Source organism: Petromyzon marinus, unplaced genomic scaffold (genome assembly GCF_048934315.1).
Source record: "Petromyzon marinus isolate PM22_M1 ecotype Great Lakes invasive population unplaced genomic scaffold, UKy_Petmar_22M1.pri1.0 PM_Scaffold_8, whole genome shotgun sequence".
In the NCBI taxonomy this organism is placed as follows: domain Eukaryota; kingdom Metazoa; phylum Chordata; class Hyperoartia; order Petromyzontiformes; family Petromyzontidae; genus Petromyzon; species Petromyzon marinus.
Window position 1 is genome coordinate 2,247,522 of NW_027423688.1, and position 17,353 is coordinate 2,264,874.

At 51.3% G+C, this 17,353-nt stretch overlaps 1 protein-coding gene and 1 long non-coding RNA gene across 3 annotated transcripts; both read left to right on the forward strand.

Annotated features, from left to right (window-relative positions):
* Nucleotides 1-4,318: 4,318 nt before the first annotated feature.
* Nucleotides 4,319-7,895, forward strand: LOC142923846 (U3 small nucleolar ribonucleoprotein IMP4-like). 2 transcript variants are annotated; one of them, XM_076064830.1, is made up of 3 exons: nt 4,319-4,984; nt 5,708-5,817; nt 7,077-7,895. In XM_076064830.1, the coding sequence occupies exons 2-3, from the start codon at nt 5,767-5,769 to the stop codon at nt 7,248-7,250; spliced, it is 225 nt and encodes a 74-aa protein (XP_075920945.1). In that variant the 5' UTR covers nt 4,319-4,984; nt 5,708-5,766; the 3' UTR covers nt 7,251-7,895. The 2 variants fall into 2 exon arrangements, with proteins under 2 accessions (XP_075920945.1, XP_075920946.1); XM_076064831.1 differs by lacking the exon at nt 4,319-4,984 and having other exon boundaries at nt 5,024-5,817.
* Nucleotides 7,896-8,240: 345 nt separating this feature from the next.
* LOC142923847 (uncharacterized) lies at nt 8,241-10,560 on the forward strand. Its single transcript, XR_012940886.1, has 2 exons — nt 8,241-8,738; nt 9,172-10,560. It is a non-coding gene; the product is annotated as an uncharacterized LOC142923847 (long non-coding RNA).
* Nucleotides 10,561-17,353: the final 6,793 nt, after the last annotated feature.

Here is a 17,353-nt window from a genome sequence, read left to right on the forward strand (position 1 = left end):
GTCGTTGTTGTGACCATCGCTCCTTTGTTCGGACACCAGCAACACCGCGACAAACACCACCACTAGCACCACCACTAACACCACTACTAACACCACCACCACTAACAAAGACAGATCCCCCGTATAGCCTGAATATACTGTAGGGGCAATTTCTGCTAGCGAGCACCTATAAAGGTCGGCATGGCACACGAGGGGGTGGGTGGATAACACCACGCCTGGCCGCCTTTGTCTCCCTAGCGGCGATGTTTACACATCGTACCAGGTATTCATTTGAGGCTGAGTCTACCTAGGGGAGGCCCAGGACCGGTTCAGATAATCGTTGCTGGTGTTGGCCGTGAGCGGAAATCGAACCCGGGTCGCCAGGTTTGTAGCGCAGCACGTTAACCGCTACACTACCGCTCCCCTCAACTAACACCACAACTAACACCAGCACTAACACCACTCCTAACACCACCACTAACACTACGAACCCTAAAAACACCACCACCAACATCAACTCCACCACCACCAACACCACTACCACTAACACCACCACCACTAACACTACCACCAATAATACCACCATCACTAACACGACCACCACTAATACCACCAACACCACCATCACTAACACCAGCAACAATACCTCGAACAACCACCACCACTAACACCACCATCACTAACACCAACACCACCATTATTAAGACCACAAACACCACCACTAACACCACCATCACTAACACCACCACCACTAATACCACCAACATTAACACCACCACTCCTCCTCCTGCTAATACAGGACACCAAAGACAACGATCCTCATAGAGCCTTAACAGGCTGTAGGGGCAAGTGCTGTTAGCAAGCAGTACGTATGAAGGCCGGCACGGTAAACGAAGGGGTGGGTGGTTAGCACCACGCCCGACCGCCTTTGTCTCCCCAGTGGCGATGTTTACGCATCGCACCAGGTACTCATTTGAGACCGGGTCACTGCTACACACAGACTCACACAGACCCACACACACGTACACAGACTCACACAGAGAGACTCACACACAGACTCACTTAGAGAGACTCACACACAGACTCACGTAGAAAGACTCACACCACCACAGCCACCACTCACCCACAGCTCGGTTCCACGCCTAACGGCCAAACTGCCAGGGGAAGCACGTGGCGCGAGACGCGGCGTGGTGTAATAGCCATTAGCTCCTCCCCCTCACCTAAGCTCCTCCCCCATGCTCCCTCTTTCCCCCCCTGCCCCTCCCCCTTCACAACCCCCCCCCCAAGCATCCCCCCCCTCGCGACCCCCCTTGCCCCCCCTGGCAACCCCCGCCCATGCTCCCCCTCAAACCCCCCCCCCTCACGCCCCCATTGCCCACCCCCCTCCCCCCGCTGCTACTTACAGTCAGGCAGGGGGCGAGTGGAGGCGGCGCGCGCTGTGGATTGTGGGTGGCGAGCGGCTGATTTGGTTTCCCGCTCACGGCCACCGTCAGTGGCTCGCGAAAGCTTCTGAAGCGGCGGCTCGCTGGGCCTCCTCTACGTCGACTCAGCCTGAAGGTGAGAACCTCGCGCGGTGTGCACACATCAGCAGTGGCGGCGGTGGTGGGGGGAGACAGAGGAGGAGGCGCCTGGCCCACAGCCGTCACGTCCTAGACGCCTGCTGAGTTCACGGCGCTGCTTCAAGCAGAGCCCGGCCCTGCTGCTGCTGATGATGAGGCGCTGACGGTGGAAACCGGCCCCAGAGTGGCCCTCGTGTTGAGCCATAGCTGATGAGAGGCACTCCCAGACTGCCGTGTGTTTTTATCCCTGGAGGGACGGGTTTGTTGTGGATGCGAATCGCCTGCTGCTGGAAAAGGCATCCACTAGAGACCGCTATATAGAGGTATTTGGTCTACTCTTCCACGCTGGTCCGGACGTGTTGGAGCAAAGTGGCCATGCCCACACTTTACCCCACCACACGCAGGGCGTTAGCTCGCTGGATTTGCAATGCAGAGGTGCAGGTTAGATTTCATTCCCACTCACACCCACCGACACTCACTCAGCCACCCACTCAGCCACTCTCTGGGCATCTATGAAAAAGAGCTTCATAGCTCATCGGATTCCTCCAGCAAAAACATACTGATTCTCACCCACCCACTCAGCCATTCACCCACCCACTCTGGCACTCATCCACTCACCAATTCACTCAGCCACCCACTCGGCCACCCACTCAGCCACCCACTCTCTCACCCACTTCGTCACCGGTCACCCACTGCCACCCACCCACTTGGTCACCGGTCACCCACTGCCACCCACCCACTTAGTCACCGGTCACCCACTGCCACCGGTCACTCACTCTGCCACCGGTCACTCACTCTGCCACCCACCCACTCTCTCACCAACCCACCGACTCTCTTGCCAACCCACCGACTCTCTCGCCAACCCATCCACTCACCCACAGGGAGACACAAGGAGACAAGGGGACCCACATGGTGTGAGAGTGTATCAGCATCATTGTGGTTGTTGTGGTAGTTATGTTGGTTGTTATGGTTGTGGTGGTTATGGTTATATTTGTGGCAGTAGTGTTTATACTTGTGGTTATGTAGCTGGTGGTTATGATTATATTTGTGGTTACGGCGATTATGGTCGCAGTGATTGTGATTATATTTGTTGTGGTTATAACCCGCGATGTATTTCGTCGAGGATGGATGCCGCCGCGTGCAGGAGTTGGGCGAGGCGGGAGTGAGCCACCTGAAGCGCCCTCTCCGACGGTGGTGAGCCGCCGGGCGGCCGGGCAGTGAGCAGCTCGGCCGTCGTCGCTTCTCCTCCCCCTTCCGGGGCTGCCAACCCCAGTGGTGTTGAGTCGTCCTCCTCTTCCACTGGAGCCCTGGTACGAGTTTTTCTTCACGTCTCCATTATAGCGATTCATCTTACTATTTGGCTACTTCTGACGCCAGTTGTAGTGGGTGGAACGGAGAGCGAGACTTCTTACCGAAAGAACCAAAGAGTATGAACTTATATGGTTTATTTCATCTATTTTTAGTGGTTTGCTACCATTCCCTTTGCACTCCTATCGTTTTTGTATTGTTTGTTGTTGTGACGTTTGACCCCGTGCCCCCTACTGGCACATCTGTGATCAAAGAGCTTTATAGCTCATTGGATTCCTCCAGCACAGAATCAATACCGATTCTGATGAGACCGGAACGAACACGTTTGAATCGAATCGCGTACTTCGCTTTACTAAAATAGTTGTGGAATCGATTCTTGTGGAATCTGTTCTCGTGGAATCGAATCATCGATATTAATTACAGAGATTCACCATCGATATTAATTACAGACATTAATCAACGACGTCGCTAGGAGTATCGTGGTGCCGCTCTGCAAACCTTCGGGCTACTATCAAAGGTTTGTTCATCAAGCCATCCAGATATATAAACACAGACATAACTTCAACCGAGAAGATGGATACAAATTGAGTAATCATTGGAAGAATGTTATTAACCAGGTAAAACCTTAACTGCTTTATGGTGTTGCCTTAACTTTCTGCATCTCTAATTTCTTAAGCTTCCCACTCCCAGCCCCGCTCTCTTCAGCACTCCCCTCATACCCCCCCTCTCTATCTCTCCTCCCTGATCCTCCCCCCTTCTCTTACCTATATAGTCTCTTGTTTACAGCAGCTCTTTTGCCCACGTCGGCAATTGTTTCTTGCTGTGGTTTGTCCCACCTGATGATGGACGCTTGTGTTGCGCCCGAAACGTCGTGATTTAATTTATTTTATATTTTATGCCTATGTGACTTTACCGAAAGAACCAAAGAGTATAGCCCAAGAGAGTTTGTGTAGGTGGGAGCGGTAGTGTAGCACAGTAGGGGGCACAGGTGGTGCATCGGCCAGTCATCTCAGTGAAGCAACCAATGGCAACCTGGGTCTGTCTGTCTGTGACCTCCTGCTGCCAGCGGGCGTTCGACGCTTCATGTGGCCTTAACCTGCACGTAGCCTGGCACGAGCGCCGTGGTGACATCTCCACCACTTCGTGGCGAATGGCGGTTGTTGTTTATGGTCGTCTCGCGATTAGCACTACGCTGCACTACTAACCCAGCGACCCGAGTTCAATTCCCGCTCACGGCCAACACTGGTGACGATTCCGTTCCTGGGCCTCCCCTTGGTCAACTCAGCCTCAAATGAGTACCTGGTGCGTTGTGTAAACATCGCCACTGGGGAAATTAAGGCGGCCGGATGTGGTGCTGGCCACCTACCCCCCTTCGTGTATCAAAGGTGCTGCTCGTTAACAGCACTTGCACCCGACAGTCCTGTCGAAGGCTACATGGGGGATCTTTGTCTTTGTTTGGTGGTGCAGCTGAGGAGGCGCAACTGCACGGCGAGTACCTCTACCGCAAGGCGCAGGAGGCCAAGAAGGTCCTCGTAGAGGAGAAGGCGCGGCTCAAGAGGGCGCTCGATGGTAACGGGCGGCGAGACGGATCTAGAGATGGGCTCGCGACGACAAGACAAACGAGAGACAGCGAGACAGACTAGAGACGTTCAGACACGCAAGACAGACTAGAGACGGATCTAGAGACAATGAGACACGCAAGACGGACTAAGATGGGACAAGACGGTCTGACAATACAGGCGAGAAGACAACCGCGCGTTGGAAAGCATTTCCGAATGAATCCATGCGTGCGCATGATTTTTCTTCCTTGTTAATTCTCCCCTGCCCGCCCCCCACCCACTGCCCCCTGTCCCCCTGACGTCGTCACCGAAGAAAACCTGGTGCTGCCTACGGACCTGCGGTGGGAGGCGCTTGAACTCCAGAAGGCCGTGGAGTTCGACCAGGGAGGGGAGGGTGATCTCACATCCCTCACCATCACGTCTCCTCGCATCTCTCTCTCTCTTCCTTCCCGCGAGACTCCCGAGGCAGAGGGATAAGCGTCGTGCGTCTCCGCCCGCTAGACACGCCGAGTCGGCGCGCATCCCCGGCTCGCCGTCGGTCCTTCCTGCCAAGCGGTGGCACCGTGTTTTGCCGCGGAGGTTCGCGGTTCGAGAACGGCGGGCCCTCAACCCCCCCCCCCCCCCCACCGGTTTAATGGGTTTAATGCTGCAGTTGCGTTGACCGTAAATACTGCACGGCGATTGCTTCCCAAGTGGACTTTGAAAAATCCCGTGGCGTGAACGTGGAAAAAGAGTCGGCCGTGTGTGTGTGATGGCTGGCGTAAATTTTTGTGGAATGTCAAATGAAGGCCGTGGTCACCACATAACGTGTGCTTCTGGAGCAGTCTTCCTTCTGGAGTGGTCTTCCTTACAATATTAGGAAGCCACTGGAGCTTTGCACTTTTAAATCATCGTCTAGATTGACAAACTCATTTCTTGAGAACTACTTTTTGTGGTTAGTTTGTCACACTTCCGATTACCACGGTTGGCTACGTGCTGTAACAAAGAGGTTTAACATGCACTGACGCACTCATTCACTCACTCATCATTTTACTCAATTTACCCACTCACCTGCCATATCACCCACCCACTCTTGCAATTGGGACTCATCCAGGTCTCATTATTGCTCAGCTCGCTACACAAAATCAACGCGATCACTGCAGAGTGATATTCTCAACCATTCCTGGTCGCTCCTTCCATCCACCCACACACACACCTGCACTCACCTGCACGGTGAAGTATGGCAAATGATAACCTACCCTCTCCGTCCCCCCTGCCCCATCTACCACCTCTTTCTATCCACCCCCCCCCCCGTGTCAGTAGGAGTGAGCAGCCACATGGATGACGAGTACCGCTGAGCCGGCGTGAAGGACCCACACATCATGGCGACGACCTCACGCGACCCCAGCTCCCTCCTCAAGCAGTTCATCAAGGTGCGGGCACGGGGTCGCAGGGGCTACAGGGTTTGGGGTCACACGAGGAATGTGGGTCCTCGTGTATTGCATGTGTACAAGCGCGCAAAGACAGAGGTCCCCCATATAGCCTTAACAGGTTTTTGGGACAGGTGCTGTTTGCGAGGGTGTAGGTGGCTAGCACCACAACTGGCCACCTTTATCTCTCTGGTAATGATGTTTAAACACCGCACTAGGTACTCGTTTGAGGCTGAGTTGATCTAGGGGAGGCCCAGGACCAGTTCAGATAATCGCCACTGGTGTTGGCCATGAACGGAAATAAACCTCGGGTCACTAGGTTTGTGGGGCAGCATGCTAACTGCTAAATTACCGCACACACACACGTGTTCTCTATCGGCTTTAGAATCAGTTCCTTGCACCTCACACGAGTCGTGTCGACCAATCATCGGGCTTGTGCAGTGTGAGACAACTCGCATCCGTTGAGTTAACCAGAAGAAATCTGGTTGTTGATGAAAGGTGGAGGCTGTGTGGTGGGGGGGGGGGGGTCGTAAGCGGTGGAGCGTTGGACACTTTGGTTTGGTGCATGCAGCTTTTGTCAACTTCATTCCTCGCGATTCAGTCCGCCTTTTCGCGATGACCGATCCCTTCCATTCATCGAAAATGTATCTACTGTAGCACTACGCACGGTCGGTGGTCACGGAAAGATGTACCATTGGGGGCGCCACTGTGGCGAGATGTTAACTCCCTCACCTGGTATACAGGAGGTCGCAGGTTCAATCCTGACCCTGATGCCTGCTGTATATTTGGAGTTGCGTGCCTCTTTCCGAGGAGTCGCGTGGATTTCTCTCCAGGTCCTCCGGTTTTTCCCTCCGCATTTAGAATCAACGTCCGTTTAAGAGTATTTGGCTGCTATAAATTTCCACATGGCGATAAGCCACTTAGTTGAGCTATGATTTGTGGCCAGGTCGCTTTTGGAAAAGAGCTGCATAGCTCAGTGGGCCTTACCTGGTAAAATAAAAATAGTAAAGTTTTTCCAATGGTGCATCCCAGTTGTGCCAACACGGGGTTTGGCGACCCCGTATACCGGCACGGCTCGGCTCGGCTTCCGCAATGGAAAAAACAAACAACACAACCCGAGTCGGATACAGTGGGGGGGCGGGGAAGTGGGGGGGGCGAAATCAGCGTGGCCGGGACGGACGCCGGTGGGAAGAGCGGACTCGGCGTGTGACCGCTTGCTGTCATGTTACCACACCACCACCACCCTCCCACCACCACCGCAGGAGATGAAGCTGATCCTGCCGAACGCTCAGCCGATGAACCACGGAGGCCACAAGCTGCAGGCGCTGGTGTGGGCGTGCTGCGCCAACGCCGTCAACGACTTCATCGTCCTGCATGAGCACCGCGGTATGCCAGGCACGCGCACGCACCGCAGTCGACAAAGCTCCCCCGTGTAGCCTTTAACAGGCTGTCAGGGCAAATGCTGTTTGTCGAGCGACCTACGAAGGCCGGCAGGGCACACGGCGGGGTGGGTGGTGTGGTCATTACCGCATCTGGCCCCTTTTGTCTCCCCACTGTCGATGCTTGGACACACCGGAAATCAAAGTCAGGTCACCGGATTTGTAGTGTAATGAGATAGCCACTCCGCTCCCGCTCCCCGGTGTGATGCATGGTGTGACGTGTGTGATGCGGTGCAACAGACGGGGATGGAGGTGTATTTAGCTGTGCGTACGATGTGCGGTGTGTAGTATGACGCTGCAGACATGGAATTGTGGTGTTTTAACTGTGTATGTGGTGTGATGTGGTATGATGCCGCAGATGGAAGGGCAGTCTGTTTAACTCTCCAGTACAGTCTGTGTGACACCTGTGGTGTGTCTAACTTTCCGGCATGCTGTTCATGTGACACGTGGTACGATACCACGGTGTACTTGACACTCTCGAGCGTGGTGATGCGGCACGACATCCGGACGTGGACATGATGTCCGAGGCATTCCCACACCTCGTGATGCACAACTTCACGTCGCGACTCGGAAAGAGGGTGCGTGCGGGCACCGTGCCAGTCTCACCCACATCTTCCTCCCCCATCCCCAAAGCACAAAGATCCCTCGTATAGGCTATAACCCTTTCTCATTTCCATGATGTACATATACGTCGTCGAAACGGAACCGTAAGAAAAACTCAAGTACGTCTTCTGACCTGAAGACATACCTTTTGCTCCCATAAGACTATGCGGGAGGGCGTGTGGCACAGTTTTGTTCCATAGAGTGCCGGTCGTGTCACTACGGTTCTCTGCGGTGAGGGCAACGCCTTTTAAAAACAGCAGCGCTACGCCTCTATAAATAAAATTAACGCCGAGCCGCTCGCGCGTACCGAGATTCAGCGGTGAACGTGACACCTACCACCCGGCAACTTGCAGATGTCTCGGAATGGGAAAGAGTGAGCAGACTTTTGGGCCAGGTGCTGTGTGTCCGCCTGTATATTCGGAGTTTGCATGTTCTCCTCCTGGTCACTTTGATTTTTCTCCGGGTCCTCCGGGTTTTTCCCTACGCATTTAGAAACTTGAATTTCGAGTATTTTGCTGCTATATATTTTTATGTGAAAAAGAGCTACATAGCTCAGTGGTAAAATAAAAATAGTTTCGTTTTACTTTAGTTTTCGAGCAACAGTACAGAGTTTTTATTTAACGCCATCTCTGAAGCTGAAGGCGCGTAATGTTGTTCATTTGTTAATGCATCCGCAGTTTTAAACAGGGTGGCCGCTGGCCTCTAACTGGCAAACGTCTGCGAGGACGCGTAATGAGAGTCCAGCGCCGTCCGTGTGACTTGCCGCGACCCCTCCCGTGACTTCTGTGCCCCCCTTCCCCCCTCCCAACAGGCACAACGTCTACAAGCGCGACGGCAAGGACATCGAGTTGAAGGAGGTGGGACCGTGATTCGAGATGGAGCGTAAGTCTGCCTGACACATTGTTACTCGTCTCCACTTTACACCCCAGCAGAGGCGGTGGAAATTCCACATTCCTTGTGGACTTCCCTACGAAGTGGTTGTAAATTTTATCGACCCCTGAGAGGATGATGGGCTGAATGTAAGAGTCTAGCCTCGGGCTAGGTGGCCCGCGGGTGACTTGTAGAGCGGATCGGAACTTGAGTCGGTGGGGTCGCTGCTCTGGTAGCATTCGCTGTACCGTGACCCGACTCGCATTCCCCCACCCCGGATGCGATGTGTAAATTCAAAGATGATCGGACGTAATGCTGGCCACCCACACCCACCCCTTGGTGTGCCGTGCTGGCTTTCCTACATGCTAACACACGAACAGCGCTTTTCCCACGCCGTCTGTTAAAGGCTGCATGGGGGTAATCTTTGCTTTTGTGTGTCGCGCAGTCTATGAGATTAAACTGGGCACGCTGGACAACGCGGCCACCGCCGAGGTGGAGTGGCCTTGGCGACCGTACATGAACACGGCGAAGAAGAGGAAGTTCCTGAGCGTGGAGTGAGGGAGGGGAGCGACTTCCCCCCCCCCCATGGGCCTGGGGGGAGGGGCATTGGGGGGGGGGGGTTTGTCCCTGGAAAGCCGGAGTTGGAGTCGAACCTCGCGGCGCTCTCCGCCGAGGCTCGAGACGTTGAGGAGAGGTCGCCGCGTGGATAGGGCAGTGCGTGAATCGCTGTTCCAACCGTCGTCACACACGCGCATCATACGCGTCACACACACATTGCGGATGTACATTTATCAAACACAAACATGCACATCGTTGCATGCGTCGCACACAGAAGCACACAATTGCACAAAAAGACAAAGGTACTCCGTATCGCCGTTAACAGATTGCTGGGGCAAGTGCTGTTAACGGGTAGCACCTATGATGGCCGGCATGGCACAGAAGTGGTTTTGTGGCCAGCCCCACGTCTGGCTGCCTTTGTCCTCCCCAGTTTTGCGATGTTATACACACCCCACACCACGTACTCAGATGGCTGAGTTCGTAGTGCGCTAACTGCTGCACCACCGCTCCCCAAACGGTGTACATACACGCGTACACAAAACGAAACATTAACATTTATTTAAGTAACAAAAAAGAAAATACCAAGTCAGGCAGATGGAGAAAGTGGCGTGTCGCCGTGCACAGCACCGCTCTCGTAGCTACTCACCTAGGGTGGGAGCTCTTGGCTTCAATGCCACCCGGGATGTTTAGATGTGAAAACCTGCCATAAATAATATTTTTGGGAAGTCACAAGCGCCTTAAGTTGCATCTCATCTCGACCATTTTAATGGGCACCCCCCCCCCCCCTGTAGCTGTCCCCCTGTGGCACAAAATAAACTAACAAAACTAATCTCTTTTTATTTTACCAGGTAAGGCCCACTCAGCTGTATAGCTCTCTTTCAGGAACGACCGGGCCACAAATGAAAGCGCTATAAAGTGGCTTGTCACGCAGAAATATATAGCAGCCAAATACTTTTAAACGCATGTTTCTAAATGTGGAGGGAAAAACCGAAGGACCCAGAGAAAAATCCACGCGGTCACGGGGAGAACATGCAAACTCCAGATATACAGGCGTCGGGATTTAACCCACGACCTCTATACCAGGCGAGGCCCCAAGGTGAATCAGCACTTGGCCTGCGAGCGGGTATTATTAGTCTGTCAGTAGGGGGTAATGATTCCGGATTTCAGTCTCAATTGAAACTGTAATCTGGAACACTTTTGTCATATTTTGCTTGTATAAGTGTGTTCATAAAATACAAGTTTGGTCATTGAGAGAGTTATAAATGTCCTATATGCATTTCATGTTTATTGTGTTTATTGTATTTAATGTATGAAGAAAATAAAATGTTGTATATGCTACAGTATGTTTCACACGTTATTCAGTGACACTGCATATGACGGGCAATGTTTGGGGCAATCGGCCTTCAACATGGAAAATACATCGAGGCCACATGACCCGTGGCCACCGCCACTTCAACCGTGGCCCCACCACTTCAACCGTGGCCCCATTGGCACGTTGATGTGTGGCTCTGCTTTCACCTATGGTGAGAATGAGACCAGAAAAATTACAGGAGGCCGACTCCATATGAGTCCGTCACGCTCTGGATCTCGCTAATGGGACGTTGGATGAAACGACAAGTTTCTTCTCTGGCGAGGACATTCCCACAAGATTGCCACCTTTCCCAATTAATGGAATTTGCCCCAACATCACCCTGATCCAAACCAGCGGGAGCTGAAATCTTCCAGAAGGTTCAGGATTTATTGGTACAATCGTTCGGATGTTGGTGTTTGCATGGACTTGCATTTAAAACCACCGGTCCGCTTGACGTCTTTTAAACAATACCTGTGGTCGGGTCCGCTCCCCCACCTTTTTATCCCCTGCTTTTTTTTTATGACCGGTGTAGTATATGTTGACGGTGTGTGCGTGTATCACAACGTGATGTAACCGGGCCCTCGAATTGCCTCAAGAAATGAATAATCAACATCTGTCGCTTTGCTGTTGTGATGTCACCACGAGGCGCCGAATGACGGTGGGACGGCGTCGTCGCACTCGTCGAGCGGACAAGGGCTCCGTGAAATGACGGTGCGGATTGCGCCAAGCGTATAGAGGTCGCCTATTGCGCGCCCCTGTGGCTCGACCACTCGTGGGTCCACCTCAAAGTTCCTGTGCCCATTTGAACCTCATTGCCTGCGATGATGCTGCTGCTGGCATGGAAGAACACACGTGGCGCCCTCTTGTCTCTCCATGTTGTCTTTCACGTCCCATCGCAGTTTTCAGGTCACTTGATGTTTACAGCCTCCGGTAAGGAGGCAGTGAGGTTCAGCCGCTCGATTTTTATTCCTTTAGTGCACAGTACCGTACACGGATATGGGCACAGTACGACACCGTAGCTTTATTGATTGTTCAACAAAAAAGACCATCCCTCGCCCAATCTAGTTACCTATACGGTGTAATATATCGCGAGACATTTGTTAACGTAAAAAAAATGGAACTGTAATGCTGAAAATTATACTCCATGAAACTCGGGGTTTTATGGAGTATCTGAGGGCTTCTCAACGCTTCATGCCTCGCCCCCACTGATGCCCTCTTCTCCCCACTCCTACTACTGACGATTGTATGTAGGGTGTGTAGGCATTTACTTCCGACTGTTGTATGTAGGGTGTGTAGGGTGGTGGGAGTAAATGAGATTTAAAACTGGGTGCTCAACTTGAACTCACCACCACTCACATCATGTATGCACTCATCCGCCATCTCGCTCACTGACCCTGTGTTTCCGTGTTGATGGTGTGAGTCCGTATTGATGCTGTGAGTGTTGATCGTGGGAGTCTGTGTTGATCATGTGAGTCTGTGTTGATGCTGTGAGTCCGTGTTGATGGCTCGGGGGCACGGTACAGAAGGGCAGTACAACTGTAGAGTAATAGTTGTTGTCCAGCAGCGGCAACTGCGGTGGACGGGGAGTACACACGCCAGTGAGCCTCACGCGTGTTTGTCAGCAGGGCGGAGGCACTGGGGCAAGGATCACAGAGACCCTGTCTGGAAGACCCTGGAACCCGCTCGTGGGTTGGAGAAGGGAGGCGCGGCCAGGGCGGAGCCAGGCCGCGCCGAGTCGGATAAAAGCAGCAGAGAGCGAGAGCTCGTGGTTGCAGGTTCTGGGAAGTGGAGTCGTCTCGTTGGCACTGTCTTTGCCGACTTTGTCGCTGCCGTCTTCACTAGATAATTGGGCGGCCGGATAGTTGTTGGCTGTCTCGGTCGATGCCGTCAGTGTAACATGGTGAGGGTTGTGTCTAAGCTAGGCTATTTGACTTGGGAGAAGCGAAGGCGAGTCTGCGAACCTGATGGTGTTAAATAAGGAAGGTGCGGAAGGTACGGGAGAGGATGAGGAAGATCGTGGGATGGATGGGGGAGGATGAGAAGATAGTGGGAGGGACGGGGGAGGAAGAAAGTGGGAGGGATGGGAGAGAAATAAGGAGATAGCGGGGGGGACGGGAGAGGAAGAGGGAGATAGTGGGAGGGAAGGGAGTGGAAGAGGGAGATAGTGGCAGGAAAGGGGAATGAAGAGGGAGATAGTTGGAGCGACTGGGGAAGTAGAGGGAGATAGTGGGAGTGATTTGGGAGGATTAGGCAGATCGGTTAGAGTAAGAAGGTGATAGTGGGAAGGAAGGGGAAAGAAGAGGGAGAGAGTGCGAGGGATTGGAGATGCAGAGGGAGATAGTGGGAAGGATGGGGGAAGAAAAGGGAGATGGTGCGAGGGACGGGAGAAGAGGGAGATAGTAGAGCCAAGTGGGAGGAAGAGGGAGATAGTGGAAGGTACTGGGGAGGAAGTGGGAGATGGTGGGAGGGACGAGGGAGGAAGATGGTGGGACGGATTGGAGAGGTAGATAGTGGGAGGGACGCGGGAAGAAGAGGGAGATAATAGCAGGGACGAGAGAGGAAGAGGGAGATAGCCACTGATGTTCGCCGTGGCCAGAAATTTAAACTCGGTTCACAAAGTTCATGGTGTAGTGGGTGTTGAGGTGGCATATCCTGGCTGGCCAGGAGAAGGCAGTACAGCAAGTGGGATAAGCACCATCTCTGTCTGCATGGGATAGAGGGTTGCCCCCTTGCACGAGTGGGTTTTCTCTGGGTACTCCTGTATCCCCTCACGTTTATGAACGCTCAGTAATTGCCCAATTGAATTATTGCTATGCACCGCGACGTTCGTTTTGCTATGTCATGTGATCAGAATTGGGCGCCACGGTGGCGAGATGTTAACTATTTTGTAGGGTATACAGGAGGTCGTGTATTAAATCCTTACCCTGACACCTTTGTATTTGGAGTTTGTATGTTATCTCCCCGTGGTCGCGTGTATTTTTCTCCGGATCCTCCGGGTTTTCCCTCCACATTTATTAACACATGTTTAGAGTTTCGATTTAAAGCTTTCGTGACTGCAATGATTCATCTTCTTTGGTTCTTTCGGTAAAGTCACGTAGAATGATAATAAAATAATAAATTGATAAAATAAAATAACACAATAATATTCTCACGACGTTTCGGCCACAACACAAGCGGCCTTCATCAGGTGAAGGGAGCGAGACTGTCTGGTAGGACAGCGCTGGAGTGAAAGAGCCACGTTCAGATACGGCCTTTAAGCTGTGTGAGAGGAACAAAGCGCCTTGACAAAGGAATTAGCATAGATTTTAGCATTGAAATGGCTGAATGATTAGCTTGTGACTGGTCACAGAAATAGCTATGTTAAAAGTTAAAGCATACACACCCGCAGAGGCACCCATTGTTAAAGGGATTAGCATAGAATTTAGCATTGAAATAGCTAAGTTAAGGCATACACATCTTGACAATGGAATTAGCATAGAATTTAGCATTGAGATAGCTGAGTGGTTAGCTTGTACCTGCTGCAGAAATAGCTACGTTAAAGTCAGAGCATACACATTCACCGAGGCCCTTAGTACAAATCAAACAGGAGAATTTAGCATTGAAATAACTAGGCGAATCCAGCATTGAAACAACTGAGTGATTAGCTAGTGACTGGTCACAGAAATGACTACACATCTGAGCTATTCACAGTACTATATAGTGAACCAATAAAAACTAAAATATAAATTACCTTCATGTTATCAATAAACTCTATATTCTCCAATCAGCTAAGCTACCAACAATAAGTCGTTATATATCACAATGCTATATGGCGAAAAAATGGGTGGATTCTTACCCTCAAATTTCAGCCCCACGGATAGCTACGGGTCCCGTTCAGACGGACGAGTTCGTCCATGGTCGGAACAGAGGAGGGGGAGAGAGACAGCTGCGAGGCCCTAGTATGCTCCATATTGTAAAACTATACCATTAACCGTGGTGTGAGAGGTATTAAGAGGCAAGGCTGGCGAAAGAGCTGCGGTCTGAAGGTCATCGTAAAAATACAATTAATTAAGAACAGAAATGATTTAAAACATCTTTCCAGTGGTTACTAAGCCTAAATCCATCTTCTCGGTTGAAATTGTCTCTGTGCTTGTATATGTGAATGGCCTCATGAACGAATCTCTCATGGTAGCCGGTTGGTTTGCAAAGAACCTCCGTCTTGGAGAAGTCAATGTCATGTGAGCCCACTGAATTATAACAGTGATCTGCCACGGCAGAGGCGTTCGTCCTACCGTGTTTCAAGTCTGCTTTGTGTTCGCGGATGCGGTCCGAGATATGTCTTTTGGTTTCTCCAATGTAGCTACTACCACAGAGGCACTTTAGTTTGTAAACGCCCGGGTACTGTATGTCTGGAACAGCATCTTTTACAGATGGAACTAAATCACGGATTTTATGTACTGTGTTGAATCGGACCTGGATCTTGTGTTTGTTCAGGATTTTGGAGATCTTTTTAGTGACCCCTGCAATGTAGGGTAAGGTGATGGTTTTGAGTGGCTCCACAAGAGGATCCTTCTTCATGACTGGAGTGATGGCTTTGCGGATTGTGTAGTCGGAGTAGCCATTAGCCCTGAGAGCCTGGTGTACGTGCTTGAGTTCACTGGTAATGTGTTCCTGGTCGGAAATGCATTGGGCTCTATGGTATAGAGTCTTGATGAGGGAGTTTTTTTGGGATGGATGGTGGTGGGAATCCGGTTTCAAGTAAGCATCTGTATGGGTAGCTTTCCTGTAGACAGAGTGGCTCATTGAACCATCATGTCTTCTTTTAATTAAGACATCCAAAAAGGGTAGTTTGCCATCTTTTTCGACCTCCATGGTAAATCTGATGGCTGGGTGTATGGAATTGATGTGGTCGCGGAATTGGTCTAGAGCAGGCTGGCCATGTGGCCAGATGACAAAGGTGTCATCAACGTACCTCTTCCATAAGGTCGGGCGTAGAGTGGCAGTCTGGATGGCGTCAGTTTCAAATTTTTCCATGAATACGTTGGCTACAACCGGAGATAGGGGGGAGACCATTGGGGTGCCCTCAGTTTGTTTGTAGAAAGTTCCATTCCAGGTGAAGTAAGTGTTGGTTAAGCAATGTCTCACCAGGGGGGGTACATCAGTATGCAGTCCTTGATGAACCAGGTCTTCAATGATAGCGATGGTGACACCATCGCTATCATTGAACTCGGTTCACAAAGTTCATGGTGTAGTGGGTGTTGAGGTGGCATATCCTGGCTGGCCAGGAGAAGGCAGTACAACAAGTGGGATAAGCACCATCTCTGTCTGCATGGGATAGAGGGTTGCCCCCTTGCACGAGTGGGTTTTCTCTGGGTACTCCTGTATCCCCTCACGTTTATGAACGCTCAGTAATTGCCCAATTGAATTATTGCTATGCACCGCGACGTTCGTTTTGCTATGTCATGTGATCAGAATTGGGCGCCACGGTGGCGAGATGTTAACTATTTTGTAGGGTATACAGGAGGTCGTGTATTAAATCCTTACCCTGACACCTTTGTATTTGGAGTTTGTATGTTATCTCCCCGTGGTCGCGTGTATTTTTCTCCGGATCCTCCGGGTTTTCCCTCCACATTTATTAACACATGTTTAGAGTATTTGGCTACTAATGTCCACGTAATAAGCCAATTTGTTGAGCTGTAATTGTGTGGCCGCTTCTGAAAGAGAGCTGTATAGCTCAGTGGGCCTTGCCTGGTTAAAGTAAAAAAAAAATAGTCAAATAGTTTGCAATTGTTTATATCTGGGATAAATGCACCCGTGGCTTTAATGATGTGGGGATCTGCGCCTGGCATTTTCAGGTGGGATCCGGAGCAATGAATGAGCCCTGACAAGGCAATGGCCCACCCGTTGATTTGCTCCATGAGGAACTTTTAGGGGGCTCGGGACCGTGGCGCCAAGAAGACCAGCTATTGGACCATGGAGGCACCGAAGGGGGCGGTTTCCCCCCCACACGTAACGCTCCCTATCTGGTCGATAAAAACGTATCAATAGGGTCACAGAGCTTGGGCAATCGTTGGTGCCAGCTTACCAAGTGGCTTCCTTCCTGATTGTCTGTGGTTCCTCGCACCTCTGAGGCCTGCTTGATCACGTTATAAGTATAAATATTGTTGTTATCAAGTTCTAAGTGTAATAATAATTGTTGTTATTACTCGCCTGTTCTAAACATACGCCTGTTGTTATCATTCGCCTGTTATCATTCGCCTGTTTTCATTTGCCTGTTATCATTCGCCTGTTTTAATTGGACTGTTATAATTTGCCTGTTGTTTTCTTTCGCCTGTTGCTACCAAGTAATAAGTATAGTTATTGTTGTTGTTATCATTCGCCTGGTGTTAGTGGTGCACGTCTCAAATCTAGCACTGGGGAAGGCAGCGAGGGTTCGTAAATCACCGCACAATGATGTTGTGAAATCCTCTTCCCGTGGAAGTCGAGGTGCATAACCTGCCTCGCCAGGAGAAGGCAGTACAGCAAGTGGACTCATCGCCATCGTCACCTGTACGGTTTAAAATGCTGCCCTTCACACACGTGGCTTTTCTCTGGGTGCTCCGATTTCCCCCACTTGTACAAACACTCGTTATTAATTAGCCAATAATGCCTCCATACATAGAGTACCGTAGAGCCTGGACAATCGTTGGTGCTGGCTCACCACGTGGCTTCCTTCCTGCATGTCTGTGGCTCCTCGTGC